A 16,892-nucleotide genomic window follows, 5' to 3' on the forward strand; every position below is an offset into this window, starting at 1 on the left:
ACTGCAGAGAGTAAATTGGAATAAGATTACTCGTAATATTTTCTAGTATTGATGCTCACGCACATTTTTTTCACTCCATATCATCCACGTTACCATGAAGATGAAATCCAGCAGTGCTATTTGCGCTTGTACTGAGTGATAACTGTTCCATAAACACCTTCAACTCAAATCTTAAATAAAAATGTGTTCTTAATGTTTAATCGGCGCTGTCTCACCGTCACATTGTCCGCTACGGAGCGCAGGAGGAGGACATGGCCCGACTGCATGGAATACAGGATAGCATCAAATACCCTAGCATTAGATAACGGCAGAGCACAGTGTAAATAACTAAATATTTGTCTTTTAAACTGTGCATATATCATCAAATGTCAAAGTCTGAATATACAGCCGTTAAGCTCTCGCGCAATCATTACCCTTAATGTCCTCGTTATCAGTCCGAACTTTAATGCTGTTTGTGACAAAACCTGCATGAAGAAAAGTGTTTGCCTGTTACACTTTCTTTAGTCTTCAAATTGTATTTCGGGGTGGGGGATACCACTAGTTGATGCTGTGTTGACAAGGTGTTAACAATCACAAATTGTTGTAAACAAATACTGCGGTGAACCTGTGCGTAATGCTGCATGATGGGACTGCAGGAGGACTATGCTAATGGATGAAACAGGAGAGAAAGACTTCAGGGACCATGACGATGACTGGCTAATATGGCCGATTTAGATTTTCTAAAGCTGAGCTCTTGGATCTATGTATTGAATTGGTTCCAGTAGGGCAACGCGCCGGAACCGTGCCGTCCCGGTCCAAATACAGGTCCTCGCCACTCTGGAGGCAACCGGCTGTTTCCAGAGGGAAATGTCAGACAGCTAAGTTTTTTTTAAAATAAATATTATATATATTATATAAATATTATAAGGCTTGTTTGGATATAATATATAGTTATGTTAAATCTTATTATATACGTCTGGTATATCGAAGCTGTCCCAGAGTGCCGTAATGCCTGCCGTTTTGGACATATTAATATATGTAGTTATAGATCAGGGTTCCATACACTGTGCAAGAACAGGCCGAAATTATAACTCAATTTGCAGCAATTCCTGAACGTCTGAGAAGTTTTTAGCTTTTTCTCCGCCAGTCATCATGATACGGTCTAACTGCCAGTGTCATTCATACACTGATCAACATTCACGAGGTGCTTTGCATTGACTATTTATGGTTATAAATGGGCGTGTACAGGGCGGGATAAGAGGCTGATTCACGGACGCACACTTGTAGGTAATCTGTGATTTATAAAGGGAACATTGCTTACAGGTGTGCGTACACAAGGTTTTATAAATCTGGGGGTACGTACACTTATAGTAAGGATCCTACGCACAGTTTTATAAATGAGACCCCTGCTCTCCCCCTGGAAACCTGGACTTGATAATAGTAAGTAAGTAAGTACTTTGAATAAAACCTGTCAATTCACACACCTGGCTCTGTGTTTTGTCTGCATTTGGGTTCTGTTCATCATTCAAACCTAACCGTAACAATATTGGTTGTTTCAAACGACCCACAGGAGCGCTTCATAAATTAGCGGCTGTAGTGGTGGCAGGAAATACCAGAAAACATAACTGCCGCGGTTTTAAACACGTCATTAATGTCGTGAAATGGTCTCAGTTTGGTTAGGTTTAGGCACAAAAACTACTTAGTTAAGTTTAGAAAAAGATCATGGTTTTGGTTAAAATCAAACGTAACTTCACTTCCAGTTACATGTGACGCAAAACGTGACGTAGCTCCATTTGTTCCATAAAGGGTAAGGGTTAGTGCAGTATATGTCCACGACGCTCCACTATCAGGATTGCTCCGTTGCCGCCGAAAATTCCTCCGGATGTCTGTTACCTTCCGCTTTCTTTGTGTTGTAATTCTAAACTCCGGTGGATTGTTGAGGACTATGGTTAAAGACCTCATATTATGCTCATTTTCCGGTTCGTAATTGTATTTAGAGGTTGTACCAGAAAAGGTTTACTTGGTTTAATTTTCCAAAAACACCATATTTTTGTCATATTGCACATTTCTGCAGATCCTTTTTTCACACTGTGTTGAACTCTCTTATTTAAGCTATTTTTAAGAAATAGAGAATCACTTTACAGTAGACTTGAAATAGAATATAATCTGATCCTACCGTTCAGGTTCTTGCTCAGAATGCAGGAAATAAAGAATAAGAATAAAGGAATATCGGACACAAAGTGGAGGACAGTACAAATATATATATATATATATATATATATATATATATACCTGTGTGACTATACAGAACAACAGACAAATGGTCAAATCACTGTAGAAACAGAGGGTTTACTCAGTTCCAAATTAGCACCATAAAATACATGTAATGGCAGTTCATGTGCAACTAAAACAAAGTACAGTACAGGAATAATTAAGGATATTTGCAATACATCGGCGAAAAAGACTCCTCAATAAAAAGGCAATGTTATTAAATAATCCAACAACATACAAAAGCACGTAACTTTTAACAATGACAATAGGACCATTTATATGCACATAATACATAATATTCCAGTCTTTCATAATGTTTAAAAGTAGCTGTGTTTCTCCTTTTCTTTTGGCCATGCATCTCTACCGCAGCCCTGCAAACTGTTGCTGCTTGGTTTGCACAGAGCTGACCATAAGCCCTAAACAGGCAAGAGGCCGTAAACTGTCACAAACTGTGGTAAAAACCCTGACTGAGACTCATATTCCGAATGCTCTGTATATACAGTATGTCCAAAGAGTGCCTCTAAAACCAAAATATCGGAAGATCACGTTTTGATCGGAAAATGCTAAATTTGAAAAAATGGCCTTATTCTGAATATCCAGAATAGAGAATATTGTCAATCTATGAACAGTAGTGGAATATTAGTGTGCATGTAAACATACTCACTGACTATAAGCTGAATTCCACAACAGTGAAACAGGTCATAAGATAGCACCATTCATCCCCTGGGAAGAGACTGAATGGTTAAGCTCACAGATGCATGTAAGCTCCATAACTACGTAGAAAGGATTGACAGGGTGATAATGTTTTTGAACAGCAGCTGTTGGTGACATATATTCAGTGCTGATAGGAAGTATTCAATGTTCAACCATTAAAGATAATTATTAGCAGGCAGTGCCATTAATAGCAATGCCATTGCTTTATTCTTTAAAAGCATGACAGTGGTTATTACATAGAGTTATTATTGGGATCATTGTGTTGATCAGTTGTGGCTCTCTAAAACAGTTGTTCCCAAACCTTTTCACATCAAGGACCCCTAAAATTACACAAATTAGACCACAGACCCCCATTTGATAAGATATCATCCCTATCTGATAGTTTTTGCTTTAAAATATTTGATTACAGAAAGTGTATGAAATCCATGACCAAAATAGTCAAACATTCTGTAATTGTGTTATTTATGGATGGAATTATAGTGAAAATAAACTATGTACACGTGTACAGGCATAAGAAAACCTCTGTACACAGTGCACATTAATTATGACTTTGACTTGAAATTCATAAAGTATAGTATAATAATAATCACACTGACTTTCATGTGAATGTCTTTATCCCATGTTGCATGTGCCAAAACTGTTGGTGCAGTATGGGGGAAATTTAGATCATGACTGGCAGTGTGCAGTAATCTGTGTGGGGGAGGGGAGTGGATTAAAAATTCATGAATGGAATTCATCCATGCGTTTGTGTTAGTTTATGGATAACTGTTGTTAGCTATCTTAACTGTTATTGTTGTAACTAAAGTGCAGAAGTTCTTCTTCTGGTGGTCTTGTCAGTTATCAAACAGCTTCAGGTGCTCTACCACCACCCTCGGGATGGATTGTATCGTAATTAGATTTGGTCATTTGTCCAACAGGGCACATACTGTACATGTAGCCAAGTGTGAACAAACATGGATTAAAAAGCATACCATAGTCTGGGTGAATATGCCTACACTCTAAGAAATAAATCCGTAAAACAACAGAAAAAGTACTGGCAGCTCATTACCCAGACTTTGCCCCGTAATTACAAAATGGCAATTTTGTGTGTAACTATAGTTAAACTACCGAACATTTTCTGTTAGGCCTATATAAAATTATCTCATACAAATCTGCTCAGTTAGTAAAAAGCAACAAAAACGTCGCAGAAAAGTCCAAAATGAAAAAAAGCACCAAACATCGAAAACAGTGACAGACGTTGAAAAAAGCGACAACGTAGACTTGTCCCAAAACCAATATCTGTGGCCGATTAAAAGTTGTCGGAGCACAAATTATGCAATCTGAAATGAAAAAAACTAAAATACAACTGTGAATCGCGTTCTACGAAACAATTTCTGTTCAAATATACAGTCCTACAACTGTACGCAAATATTTTGTAGAGTGTACTCACCGCTAATAACTCTTTCAATTCTGTAACCAACACCGAACACCACAGGATGGCGCTAACACACAAGCTACAGAAAGTAAGTTGCCCCTCTGAACCATAGACCGTAAAAATAAACTCTGAACTGACTTTGTTTCACAGCGACCATCTCTCATCCAGTTCGCTGTTCAGCTTTCTACTTCACGCTGCGGCCAGTATACATGGCCGATCATTTGTTTGTGAAAATCTTTATACTGATTTGGGGACAATGACATGGCTGGATAGCTAGCTTGTCTTGTTGTTAAACATACTGTTAAAATTACATTTACTGATTGCCACCCGTACACGTCACTGACTCTGAATCTTGTTAGCATAACGTTAGCTGAAGGGTTCTACGAGATGAGCGGAATAGAAATACTTCCCGTTGCTAAGCATGGAAAGTCGTGTCTAAGGTCCGTCCTATTTGATGGAGCACTGAAACACGTTTGCATTGCATAAGAACATTATGGGATGGTAATGACTGTTCCAGGTTTAAGTCTACCCCTCAGGTGTAACGAGGGAAACAGAGTTTTTATTAGAAAAAACTTAAGATTTTGATTGTACATGCATTAAAATGTAAATTAACAGTCCTAAAAAAAAAAAAACAACAGTGAAAAGCTGTTAGTTCTCACTGCTCATACTGTATGGTTTTCTGTTCATACTGACACCCACTTACTTACAGAACTAACAACTAGGACTGATAAGAATATACTGCACTGAGGTGCACAGTTGATCTAAGTGGTGAATTTAAATAAACCCACAAACGCAACTGCATTTGAAACACCCATGCATGCAGAGACTATGTTTATGCTTGCACCATGTTCTGCCCCATGAGACATCAGGGCCATCAAACAGACCAGCGAGTCTCCTATCATTAGCTGGGTCCATTCACTGTAACGCTGCAGCGTTTTACCATGGCTCCTGATCGATACTTACACATTACGGTATACTTAATTAATACCGGTATTTAAGTATAATAATTTTACTTATATATAAACCTATTTTAGCCTACAAGTTATTTGAAATTGCAACAATTAGCTGTAATACAGTACAACAGAGTAAAAGATACAATGAAGAACATAATTAAGAAAGACAGGAGAGGGGGAAAGCTTTGGTTGACTCATAATCCCATGTTATCTGATAGACACGTCAGAAGCTATGTTTCCATCCACACGTTTTTAATGCGAATTAGGTGATATCGAATGAAAAATTCCTTCCAATTGAATTTCATGAATATCGACTCAAAGTTTATACATTCGGTCTCATCGGATTTTCTCTTAATCGATATACGGCTTATGCGATAAACGCTGATGGAAATGTTAGTTGACGAATAAATAATTAATTGCGATTAAGTTTTAGGTCATTTTATGGTTAAACAAAGCACCTGTAGGCTACGGGTCAGAAGTAGTGAAGACTGCCGCCCAATGCGCACTACCGGGAGTGCCGATGCAAATGTACCTTAAGATGCAACGATCGTCTATTACAGCCTGTAGTACGATTGATGGCCAGCCCTTTCTATTGACAAAATCCCTGCATTCTTCAGCAGGGGGTCTAAACGGGACGTGAGTCCCGTCTATTGCGCCATACACCTGTGGCACAAGGTGCGCTCTGAAGTTACGCAGTGACATCTCATGCGCCTCATCCACTCCAGGAAGGTATATACCTTCACATCATCCTCGTTCGTATGGCATTGCACACGGCATAAACACACGGTGGTCTTGCTGACCCAAAACGTGTTGCCTACAACTCTGTACTCTGCGCATGTAGGCAGTTTGTAGAGCACAATTGTGATACGCTTCTCGTTTGGAACCGGAGGGCCATGGCTTATCTGGGTCAAGGGACGGGCCAATAAAATTACACAACGTGTCAAATCCGAAAATGCTTCAACCAAAGGGTTTCCGTGAAGTGTCTCTAAACCACAATCTTCCAGAACTGTTTGTTCCCACACCACAGGCTGCCTCCTTTGTTGTCGGGCATTTACGTGCATCTGCATTGTCATAGCAATGTGTTGACAGTGTCGTTGTCTTATTATAACTTGATATGTCGCTATCAGCTGGCACATAAGCCCTATTACAACTGTGCAATATTGCTCATTTGTAGGTAGGTATCCATTTTGTCTGGCAATGCGATTCAGTGTGAAAATGAATGGAAACACCATAAAATGTCTCAAATTCGATATACCAATTTGACCGCAAAACAGCATGTGACATCATTAAACAGGTTTTTATTGGCTTTAAAGCTGTTGGATGTTTGGAGTTTTTTTATCGAACTTCAGATAATACGATTGACAAGTGGATGGAAACTAAGCTAGAGTCTACTTCAAAACCAAGGACTTATTTTTAATCATTCTGTGCAAATAAAGGCCTCCCCATTTTTCTTTTTGGTGTACAGCAAAAGAAATATTGAATGTTCAAGTTTTCATCAAATCTAGAAGTTTATGAGCCCATTTAAAATGTACATTTATGTGTACTTGCCATTTTCTTTTTTTAAATACAAAAAGTTCCATCAACAGTAGAAATGGTTTTCTTACCATTATTCTTTCTTAACATTTAACAATATTAAAAACATTTACAAAAAGGAGCGTTATGTAGATGAAAAGTAGGTGCATTTGGTCATTAGCTCTTGTGCAGTATTTTCTTGGCATAAAAGTCCCTACAGGTTTCACAGCAGCGCTGGTACCACCTCATGTCCTGACAGAGGTTCTTCTCTCGGATCACACGACAGTGCACCGTCCACTGGTCCCCCATGCATTTGTAGGTCAGAGCAGCTGGGGGGAGATAGGAGAGAGGCAGCAAGTTAATGTGCTAAAGTATTTTTGGGAAACAGGGCATCACATGACGGACCTGGAAGATGCAATTCCTCTGTTTGGTCACTAAAAAAAAATTGGCTTCAAAGCCCGCCGCACTTCCTGGGAGCCTGACCTACTCAGCATGCTTTGATGCTCTCGCTGACATCATCTTTGTCGAGTAGCTATTGCTTGTGTTTTTTAGGGGTGGTTAGTGATTTGGGGCTGGGAATGTTGGTTTTGGCAGTGGTAGAAGAAGTACTCAATGTTTTTTTATGAAGTAAAACTATTAATATTAAAATTGTTAGTACCGCACAGTACAAGTCCTGCATTCAGAATCTCTGTCTGTGTGTATGTACGACCGTGTGAACCTTTTTCAACCTGTCTCATTTCACCATGCATTTGTGTCTAATAGACTGATGTGACCAAAAGTCTTTGAAATGGGTCCAGTATTGAGCAAGATCGCAATGATGGGCCGGCGAAAACCGAGCTGCAATGTAACATAAAGGGGCAATTGTGCATCCTTGATTTTTAAGTTTAGTCTTTTTTGCTACTGACAGGCTCCGATTGTTATTAAAAGTGTCTGACAACATTATTGATCTCACGAGGTGATTTTTGTCTGAAGACAGCGTTGTGGAGAGTCAAACAACAGACTCTCCACACAGCTGTCTACGGACAAAAGTCACCCCGTGAGATCAATAATGTTGTCAGACACCTAATAACAATCGGAGCCAAAAAAAAAAAAAAAAACTTTTAATGGACAAAAATCAAGGTTGCGCCCCAACCTCAGCCTCAATTGCCCCATTAAGTTACATTGCAGCTCGGTTCGCGCCATCTCGTCATTGCGATCTTGCTCAATACTGGACCAACTGGACGATTGGTAAGATCAGTCTATTAGACACAAATGCATGGGGAAATGGGATTGAAACCCCCCCCCCCCCGAAATTATCCTTTAACATGAGAAGCTGCTCATTATTCTACAGTGTGTTTGGTCAGAAGTCTATAGTTATAATCCGTACTCTTGCGAATGAACAAGGCAACCCTAACCCTTAACCCCCCCCCCCTTGTAGAACAGAGTCGGGACAAGTGTCTCACCTAGCCTGGGAGAGGTGATGGTGTTCACATTGATTTTGTCGTTGCAGGTACCATGGTGACAGGGCCGGTAGGTCGGCGGTCTCAGCGTCACTAGGCAGTCGTTACCATGACGACCAGTCACTTTGTGCATACACTGGACCACTCGCGACTGCAGGCCCTTCCCGCAGGATGACGAGCACTGAAACAGCCAATTACAGGGTTCACTTCTGACACAGGTAATTTTTACATTTCTGTTTTTGTACAGAAGTGGGGTTGTATGAGCTGCTTATTACCTATGTACAGTAAATGGAGGTTGGCTCCCCCCCAGGCTGGAGAAGCAGGCAGGACGGGCTCAGTTCCCTGTCAGAAAGGGCTGTCTGATGCGAAGGCAATGTGGTGAAAATATTCTAAATATAGCGTACACTTAAACTGATATAGATTTTTTCAAGTGAGCCTTTTTAAGGTGTCTAAAATGTGTTTAGCTGCTGCCCCCATCCAGAGCAGGACATTGCTTAGCCTCCGTGCCGGTACTCCTTCCTGCTTCTCCAAACGCTATCTACTGACACTAGAGATAAGTACCTCATACAACCCCACATCATTAGCAGATGTATTTTTTGTAATTCAGGTTTGTTTTTGTTTAGATAAACACAAACAGACAGTATGAATAGCTGTAGTTATGAGATATCCAAAGACCCGTGATAAATGCACATATTTAGAACAAACACAATAAACATTTAGTAATGAGAGCATTTCTCCCTCAACTGCTGTCAAGGTACCCTTGAGCAAGGCCCTCAGTCCCAATCGATGGGATAACTGAAGTGAGTTACACAGAGCTGTATCTCAATGGAACAGGAAGTGGATCAGAAAGTTACAGTCTCTGGATATTTAGAAAAAAACAAAGGCACTGCTACACATGGATCAGAGTTTACTACTAAAGGTGTATGGAATTCAATTTGAAAAATAATTTCTTTTTGGGCATTTCTGCCTTTTATGGATAGGACAGCTACGAAAGGGGGAAGAGAGGGGGAAGACATGCAGGAAATCGTCACAGGTAGGCCTTGAACCCTGGACCTTCTGTGTTGAGGCATAAACCTCTATATATGTGTGCCTGCTCTACCAACTGAGCTATTCTGGCTACAGTACAGTGAAAAAATATTTTTTCAACACAGTGGCATTAGGTGGAAAGAAAATATCCAATGTCTCCTTTCCTAACATAAGAATACAATGGAAGCCAATGGTAGGTGTCAGTACAGCCAGTCCAGATGCTGACTGGTTGTTATGTGGAAGCAGATTACAGGAAACATCTACTGAAAGGGTACGCTGAGGTGCAGCCATAGAGGAAAAACACAGAATCATCTATCTTGTGGTCAACATATTGGGCTTAATCTGTTCAATATTCATAAAATATCAAAGCAACTATTATATAGCATTTTCAGGTTCATACTTGTACTTAATTGTTAAATAAACACTTTATTTTTCTCATACTGCCCATGGCTGCTGCACCTGTATTTACCCTCTGTATGAGATGCTCTGTAGGAGCGCCTGTCTCTTTCAGCCCCCCTCTCGAAAAAGCCTAGTCTGCTCTGATTGGCCAGCTTTTCGTATCAGCATTCCTGTTGTTGCTGTCTCCGTACAGTCGGTGGCTTTAACAGAGTATATAGCAGGACTTTGTACCGTGAAAAACACCAATAAAGGCTTATAAACCAAATATTAAACAACCGGACATGATTCAGCAGTATTGTGACCCGAAATTGGAGAGAAATTTACAATCTTGGCAGCAGGGGCGGTGTGTTCATTTGGGGCGATATGGGCGACACGCTGCCAAACAGACAGTTTCTAACCAATTCTATCACGGCAACAGTCGTTATCAGTGTTCTAATCTAGACGTCTGATCTGCCACTAAATGTCCAATCAGGCTAAAGTTGTGCTTCAAATGGCCTCGCCCCTTTTGGGGCGATTTCAGTCAGGTTGAAAATTGCCCCAGAAGTCTCTCATAGCATCTCATGTAAAATCTTTCAAAGCCATACAAACAGCTGTGTTTACCTTTCTAGAAATTATTTTCAAATGCTGTTTTCAGGCAATATGTCTATCACTGTTCATGTTCAGAATATGGAAGTCTATACAAATTGCTTATTACAAATAACTTGCATCAATGTTTTCAGTAGCCTCTATCAATAGCTCCTGCTCGCTTGTTGTGAATTATGCTCTGGTGCACATATTTCCAATTCAACCATGAGGCCTTTTTGAAGTAAATAATTAATGTGTATATCAGAATTCTTTAGTTAAACTTAGCAACACATCACCATTCTGGCTTGGTCTTCAATGTGTAAAGCCAAGATTCACAGACCACACTAGGTCAAGCCTCACTTGTTCATTCACTTATTTGGGACGTTACTTTGCTTTTATTAAGTAGCACTTTGGTGATATCCTACATTCCAGAAAATGTAGTTCTAAAGATCCACTTCTCTCAACAATTTGTCTACTTGTTATTGCCATGCTGTTACTATTTATTGTTTAAAGTGTGCACTTCCCTTTTCTCTAAAAGATTATTAGGCTGCCCTACCTTTGACATGTTGTAAATGTGGTAAAAGCTCTTGCTGTATTTTCAGCTAATATTTCATTTGTTTATGGAAATGCAGATTGTTTATGCAGTGTTGAGGAATGTGAAAGAACACCCTTGATTATTTGTGCTGTGATAACTTATTTTGCTTTTGTAAGCCAATACTTTTGAGATTAGTCAATAAATGCTTCTGGTATTGACTTATATGTTGCCCCCGTCTTTATGTTGTTGCTGGACATATCTTTTTAAAAATGTGTCCTGTTTAGCTATTTTACATCACACAACATTGGATTAATGTAAGTAAATTAATTTTTTCAGGAGTCGCCACTGCTTGGTAGCTAAGATTTCATATTTCCCTGCCATTAGCATGCAGCTACTACAATATAGTTAGCAGTGGACAGTAATAGAATAAAGCAGCACTTTCTACCGTCAAAAATAGATAAAGGCTTTTAAAACAAATACTACACAACCGGATATGTTTCAGCAGTAATGCGACCTAAAATCGGGGAGAACTGAACGACACTGGCAGCCAAGATTGCAGGTTTCCCTGTCGTTAGCAGGCAGGGAAATATAAAGATGAAGGCTTTTAAATCAAATATTAAAAGTTAAAAAGTTGGTCCATTATAAAAATTCAAATACTACACAGCCGGACATGTTCCAGCGGTAATGTGACCCGAAATTGCAACACTGTCTCATGGCAGTTCGTGTAATTGTCACGTTATTTTTAATCTATTGATTCGTGTACAACAACACGTTTATCTCGTTTTTTTCGTGGTGGCCAGCACAAAATGGGAACCATCTATTGGTATAAGGTTGGGTTTAGGAAAAACACAACGGGGAAAGGACGCCTCACACGCTAGGAGGCGGCCGCTGGGGACACGCGACAATAACGGGACGGCTGTGATTAGGAAGACAACGGGGAAAGGACGCCTCACACGCCGGGAGACGGCCGCGGGGGACGCGCGACAATAACGGGACGGTTGTGATTAGGATGAAACAAAACGCCACATGCGGGACGCGATCCCCGGTCTCCCGGGTGAAAGTCCTGTATTGTATGACCAACCTCCCTACGTGGATTTTCGGCTTTTCATACTACTCCCTACCGTTTTCGTGCTGTGACCACGAAATATGCTTCCCATTGAAATACATTACTTTACATTTTCGTGCTGGCCACCACGAAAAAAACAACAAAAACGTCCCTGTGAACACAAATCAATAGATTAAATAACGTGACCATTTCACGAGCTGCCGTGAGACTGGGTTGGAAATTGGGGAGAAATGACCAACAATGGTAGCCAAGATTGCAGCTTCTCTGGCGTTAGCATTTAGCTACAGTACTTGTGGCAATAAACACTACAGTAACCTTAGCCATCAGCCTTCAGTAGCCTGCCATGAGCAAATGACCAATCACAGAAATCCAGCTCAGAGTTATGTGCACCAAGCCGAGAGTAGAAAAAACCTTGAAAGCGGAGCGTTCAGAACAGTGGGAAATCTGAGGTTTTTGCTCGTGTATTTCTCTGAAAATACATTTACCTCATTATTTGAAGCTTTGGCCACGTTTAACATGAAAATCCAACATTGTAACATTATAGACATGACAGAAAATACGGAAAAGCATAATAGGTTTCCTTTGAGGGATAATTCAGTATTATTACAACTATTTTTTATCATCATCACATTATTGAAAAGAAGTCAAACGTCAGATGATCAGACAGTTCAGAAACCAACCTCCACCATATAAACTGTCTGTTGTAAACATCCAGCACAGTTTACAGATCCACTTCTTGCTTCAGCTTTGACCTACTGTAATTACTGTAGTTGAGCACACAGTTTCCTTGTACAATGAGGGATTATTAACATCATTTCAGATGGACTCATATTTAGTTTTACCTTGAAATGAAGTGGTTTAGGTCATGTGGATGAACTGTTAGTTTGTTTCCAATCTGTCTGCTTGTGTTCCTAGAACTGTTGGACTTCTTTTTACTGGTGTCTCGACTTTAGCAAGTCATTTTTCATACTGTAACCAGCCAAAAGTAGAAACTTGTTTTATAGGAAGATAATATCCTGCCTAAACAAAGTTAATTATTTTTTTTCTCTTTCAAGACATTGTTGTCCTTTTTCTTGGGGAGTGAATGCTGAGTAAGTTGCTAGGAATGAACACAGTGGAGTGTGGAAGTGTTTTACTTGCTTAACCTTAATTAGGTTTTAACCATATATGAACCATGGGGTTTAAAGATAGTCATACCTTGGACCAGTCTCCAGTCTTCCATTCGTAACATCTGGAGTAGTCCTCACAGGGCTCCTCCTGAGTGGGCTGGGACAGAGGATCACACAGACCCTGAGGGTTTGTACATGACACCGTCCGCTTGTGAACACCTGGACCACAGCCCGATGAACACTGAAGGAAGTGATACAACAATATGTAGAAAAGAGTGGAAAACACAATATTGTAAAGGAACAGTGGGAAGAAGCTAACAAAACAGTCTGATATAGCTTATTAACGAAGAGAGGTCTGGTTGACAGAATTTTATAATTCATTTTACTAGTCCTTTATTGCAATAAACATGGGCCTTGTTTATAGTGAAACAATTCCACGCCTGCATTTTTGACCTTTGGAGAGTAGCTCATTGTTGGGAAGACATCACTGAGCATGCAAGCATCAGAACGCATTTATACTGCTTTGCTATTTTTAAGAGCTGAGACAAATAAACAACACTTGCTGGGTTTATAACAGCGAAGGAATATGTCACTTAGAGAGATTTGGCAAGAAAATTACAGGAAAAAAATGGTACTGCATATTCAAAAAGACACAGGTTTTTCACATTGTTCTGAATATTTTATACACCAAACACTGTTTGGTAAACGTTGGATGCAATTTATAGAAATTAATGAAAGAAGTGTGGCTAATTCCCAAATGTTGGGAAAGTCTCATATCTTGAAAACAAAAATATGCAACCTTGTTTTTACTTTAACAATCATAGACATAAAAAAAAAACAATAAGCTGATCAGGGTCCCACATCCCCAAAGCATCTTGTCTCAGATGACCATGAAATCTATTTCACAAACATTGTCAAACAGGGGTTAGGGTTTCAGGATTTCATGGCTCCCGCACCTCGCACTGGGAACACCGCGGCTACAATAAACCTAGCTTTAAGCTGCCTAAACATAATCAGAGGTAAAGCTGCGAGGTAGGGCGCAGAGCAATTTTGCAGGCACAGAGGAAAAGCTCAGCGCAGGTATACGTTATCATTGCTTCTGGAATTGGTTGCGACTTGAAAGGTCAGCGGCAACAAGGTCAAAGTTGAAATTATTTGAACTCTGAGCGCAGCACTCAGCGGCAATTTCGAGCGATGCGCGACACCGAGGGTAGCACTTCCTCCAAGTTGTCTCCACTGCGCCTCCTCATAGAAAAAACAATGGCAGAGCCAGCACAGAGCGGTCTTTCGGATCATGTGTGTGAAAGGTAAATTGAAAAGTGAAGGCCTGTAAATCTCTGTCATTAATCTAATCCAGTTGGAAAATGTGTTGCAAAATGTTAAAGCTTTTTATCATGGGCCCAGACTCTCTCTTAAATGCTGCCTTAAGAAATGTGCAAGAATTAAAGGGCATTCATAGATCCACTCTTCGCTTCTAAGATCAATTGCTAATAGGAAACAAGGACCAGAGCCTGCAATGGTTTTCACATAACATCAGCACAGTGTGTGACATACCTTGGACCATTCTGAAGCCTCCCACAAAGTGAGGCAGAGGTGGCCCTCACAGCCCTGCACAACAGGGGGTTTTCCTCCTTGGCAATACAGATCCCTGGTGTGGATGAGTGAGCCATTCTGAAAATGGTAAACACAAACCACGTCCCTCTGCTGAACACCTTTACCACATGTGACGGAGCAGGATCCCCACTCTCCTGTCACCCAGCTGTGGAAAACATTAGGTGTTACAGACATTTCACAGTTCATAAGCTACAGTCCATTTGCTTTGGGTGTTATTTCACCCAGTAATGTTTTACTGGGTGGAGGTCTGACACAGAGAGAAAAGATGCCATTATAATTTTAACCAAACCCTGGAGTGTTTCTTCGGCTAGTCTGGTTCGTTTGGGGTTGTGTGAAGGCTCATTCGAACTCTGGTGCGGACCAAACAACCAAACTCTGGTCCGCTTGAAAACAGGGCTCGCGATTCGCTTCCAAGTGCACTAGAGTTCGGTTAACATTAGGTGAGACCCCAATCCGACTCCAAATATAGGAAGTGAACCAAAAAACAGTGCTTTACTAGCATGCAATTAAAAATGAACTCAACCTTGCACACAATTTACAGACTTGTATACGATTTCACAGATGACTTTTAAATCCAAACCTAGTATGAGCAACACATACTGTACCTGTAGCTTGTCTGTGTGACAACACAACATCATCTCTCTCTCACTCACTCATCAGGGCCGCTCTCGCTGTCTGTCAGCTGATTATATTGCTCACCTTCTTTTAAAAATATCAAAAACACTAAAGCAAAACTTAAAAAGACATAGGCTGTTGCTCCCTTATTTCTGAGACCAGGAAGTGTCAGTGAGTTTGACCTGACCGTTTCAACGTGTTTTTCCCACCCAATCAAAAGTCAATTTTTTTTTTTTTTGTTTTGCTAATTGAAAATAGCACAGAAAATACCAGTACTGTTTTTAACTTTACCGTTACTTTAACTTGTTTGGGTGGGCAGCCTACAGCCTGCCTCCAAAGTCGGCCACTCCTCTCGTCATGTTCAGGCACAAACACACAGAGCTCTAAAGGAAACCTGACACAATTAGTGTATAATTTATCCATATCAGTGGCTGTTTAACAGCGACATGCTCATCTTCCAACACTGTTAAAGTGTATTGTTAAAAAGGTAAATGTATTTATCTTAGTTTTACAAAATATTCCAATTAGTAACAAACATACTGTGCATGTGTGTGTGTGTGTGTGTGTGTGTGTGTGTGTGTGTGTGTCTCTCACCGGTACTGGCAGGGGTGAGAGTTGCAGAATCGTACTTGGGGGTGTGGTCGGTTCTCAGGTTGACAGAAGCTATCGTTGACAGCCTCCGTGGTTTTATTGACTATTCTCATACAGGAAACCACTGTCCTCCTCTCACCTACACAGGCACACAAAATAAATGAAGAAGCACAGTGGTGGAGTCTCTGCTCTCCCAGATATATCCCGATATGGCCGCCGCCATCTTGTCATTTTGGAGCCAGTATTGATACGGCAGTGGAATTGAAGTCCCGCCCAACCAATCGCAAGTCAATCCCAACTGTCAATCATGACATTTAATCAAATAACTAATAAAAACCAAACTGATCAGAAAAATGAACACTTGAACAAACATCAGCGTGATCAGAACTACCTAAAATGAGAGAAAACGTGTACTTTGGAGCGGGGCAGGGCTTAAGACCTATACTGCAGCCAGCCACCAGGGGGCGATCCAGATGTTTTGGCTCCACTTATACAGTCAATGCATCAACGCCTGGTTTGAATGAGAACACGAAAGGAGAGGGGGGAAGGGAAGTTGAAAGGGGGACCGGGAGCTTGAGTGTGCACCGTTTCCCTGTGGTCCTAGTGCTTGTACTTTTCTTTTTTTTAATATAACGTTGGTTTTCAGACTGTATGAGTGTGTGTGTGTGTGTGTGTGTGTGTGTGTGTGTGTGTGTGTGAGAGAGAGAGAGAGAGAGAGAGAGAGAGAGAGAGAGAGAGAGAGAAGGTTTCTATTTAGCAAGATTCTGTTGTATTTGGATCTTTATTTTATAATACTGAGAACCGGACCTGGTAATTATGAGGCCCACGTCTAATGAGATCACAAATTTTATCTCTTTGTCGTCAGATGAGGTAAACACGGTTAGAGAAGCCTTAAAAATTGCTGTTGCAATGTTTGCTGTCCACAGCAGGTAGGCATGCAGACCGCACTGCTCCTGTGCTCATGCTTCTTCCTATTCAGACCCAGGCATCAGAAGATTTCCAGAAGCTAACAAAGATTAGGAATACTGCCACCCACTGTGCTGTACAGAGCTTTTGAACTGATGATGCAACACAACAATAGACCAACACCA

General features: G+C 40.6%; 1 protein-coding gene across 1 annotated transcript in view; it reads right to left on the reverse strand.

The window, feature by feature from the left end:
• Positions 1-2,308: 2,308 nt before the first annotated feature.
• adamts17 (ADAM metallopeptidase with thrombospondin type 1 motif, 17) overlaps positions 2,309-16,892 on the reverse strand; it is a 142,090-nt gene continuing 127,506 nt past the window's right edge. Inside the window, exons 19-23 of the mRNA XM_078257875.1 lie at positions 15,805-15,940; positions 14,536-14,740; positions 13,070-13,222; positions 8,286-8,463; positions 2,309-7,172 (exon numbers count right to left, since the gene is read on the reverse strand). Of these exons, the coding sequence (XP_078114001.1) occupies positions 7,021-7,172; positions 8,286-8,463; positions 13,070-13,222; positions 14,536-14,740; positions 15,805-15,940 (824 nt within the window). The 3' untranslated portion in view covers positions 2,309-7,020. The remainder of the gene's footprint in view (positions 7,173-8,285; positions 8,464-13,069; positions 13,223-14,535; positions 14,741-15,804; positions 15,941-16,892) is intronic.

Source organism: Sander vitreus, chromosome 1, assembly GCF_031162955.1.
Source record: "Sander vitreus isolate 19-12246 chromosome 1, sanVit1, whole genome shotgun sequence".
Taxonomy (NCBI): Eukaryota; Metazoa; Chordata; class Actinopteri; order Perciformes; family Percidae; genus Sander; species Sander vitreus.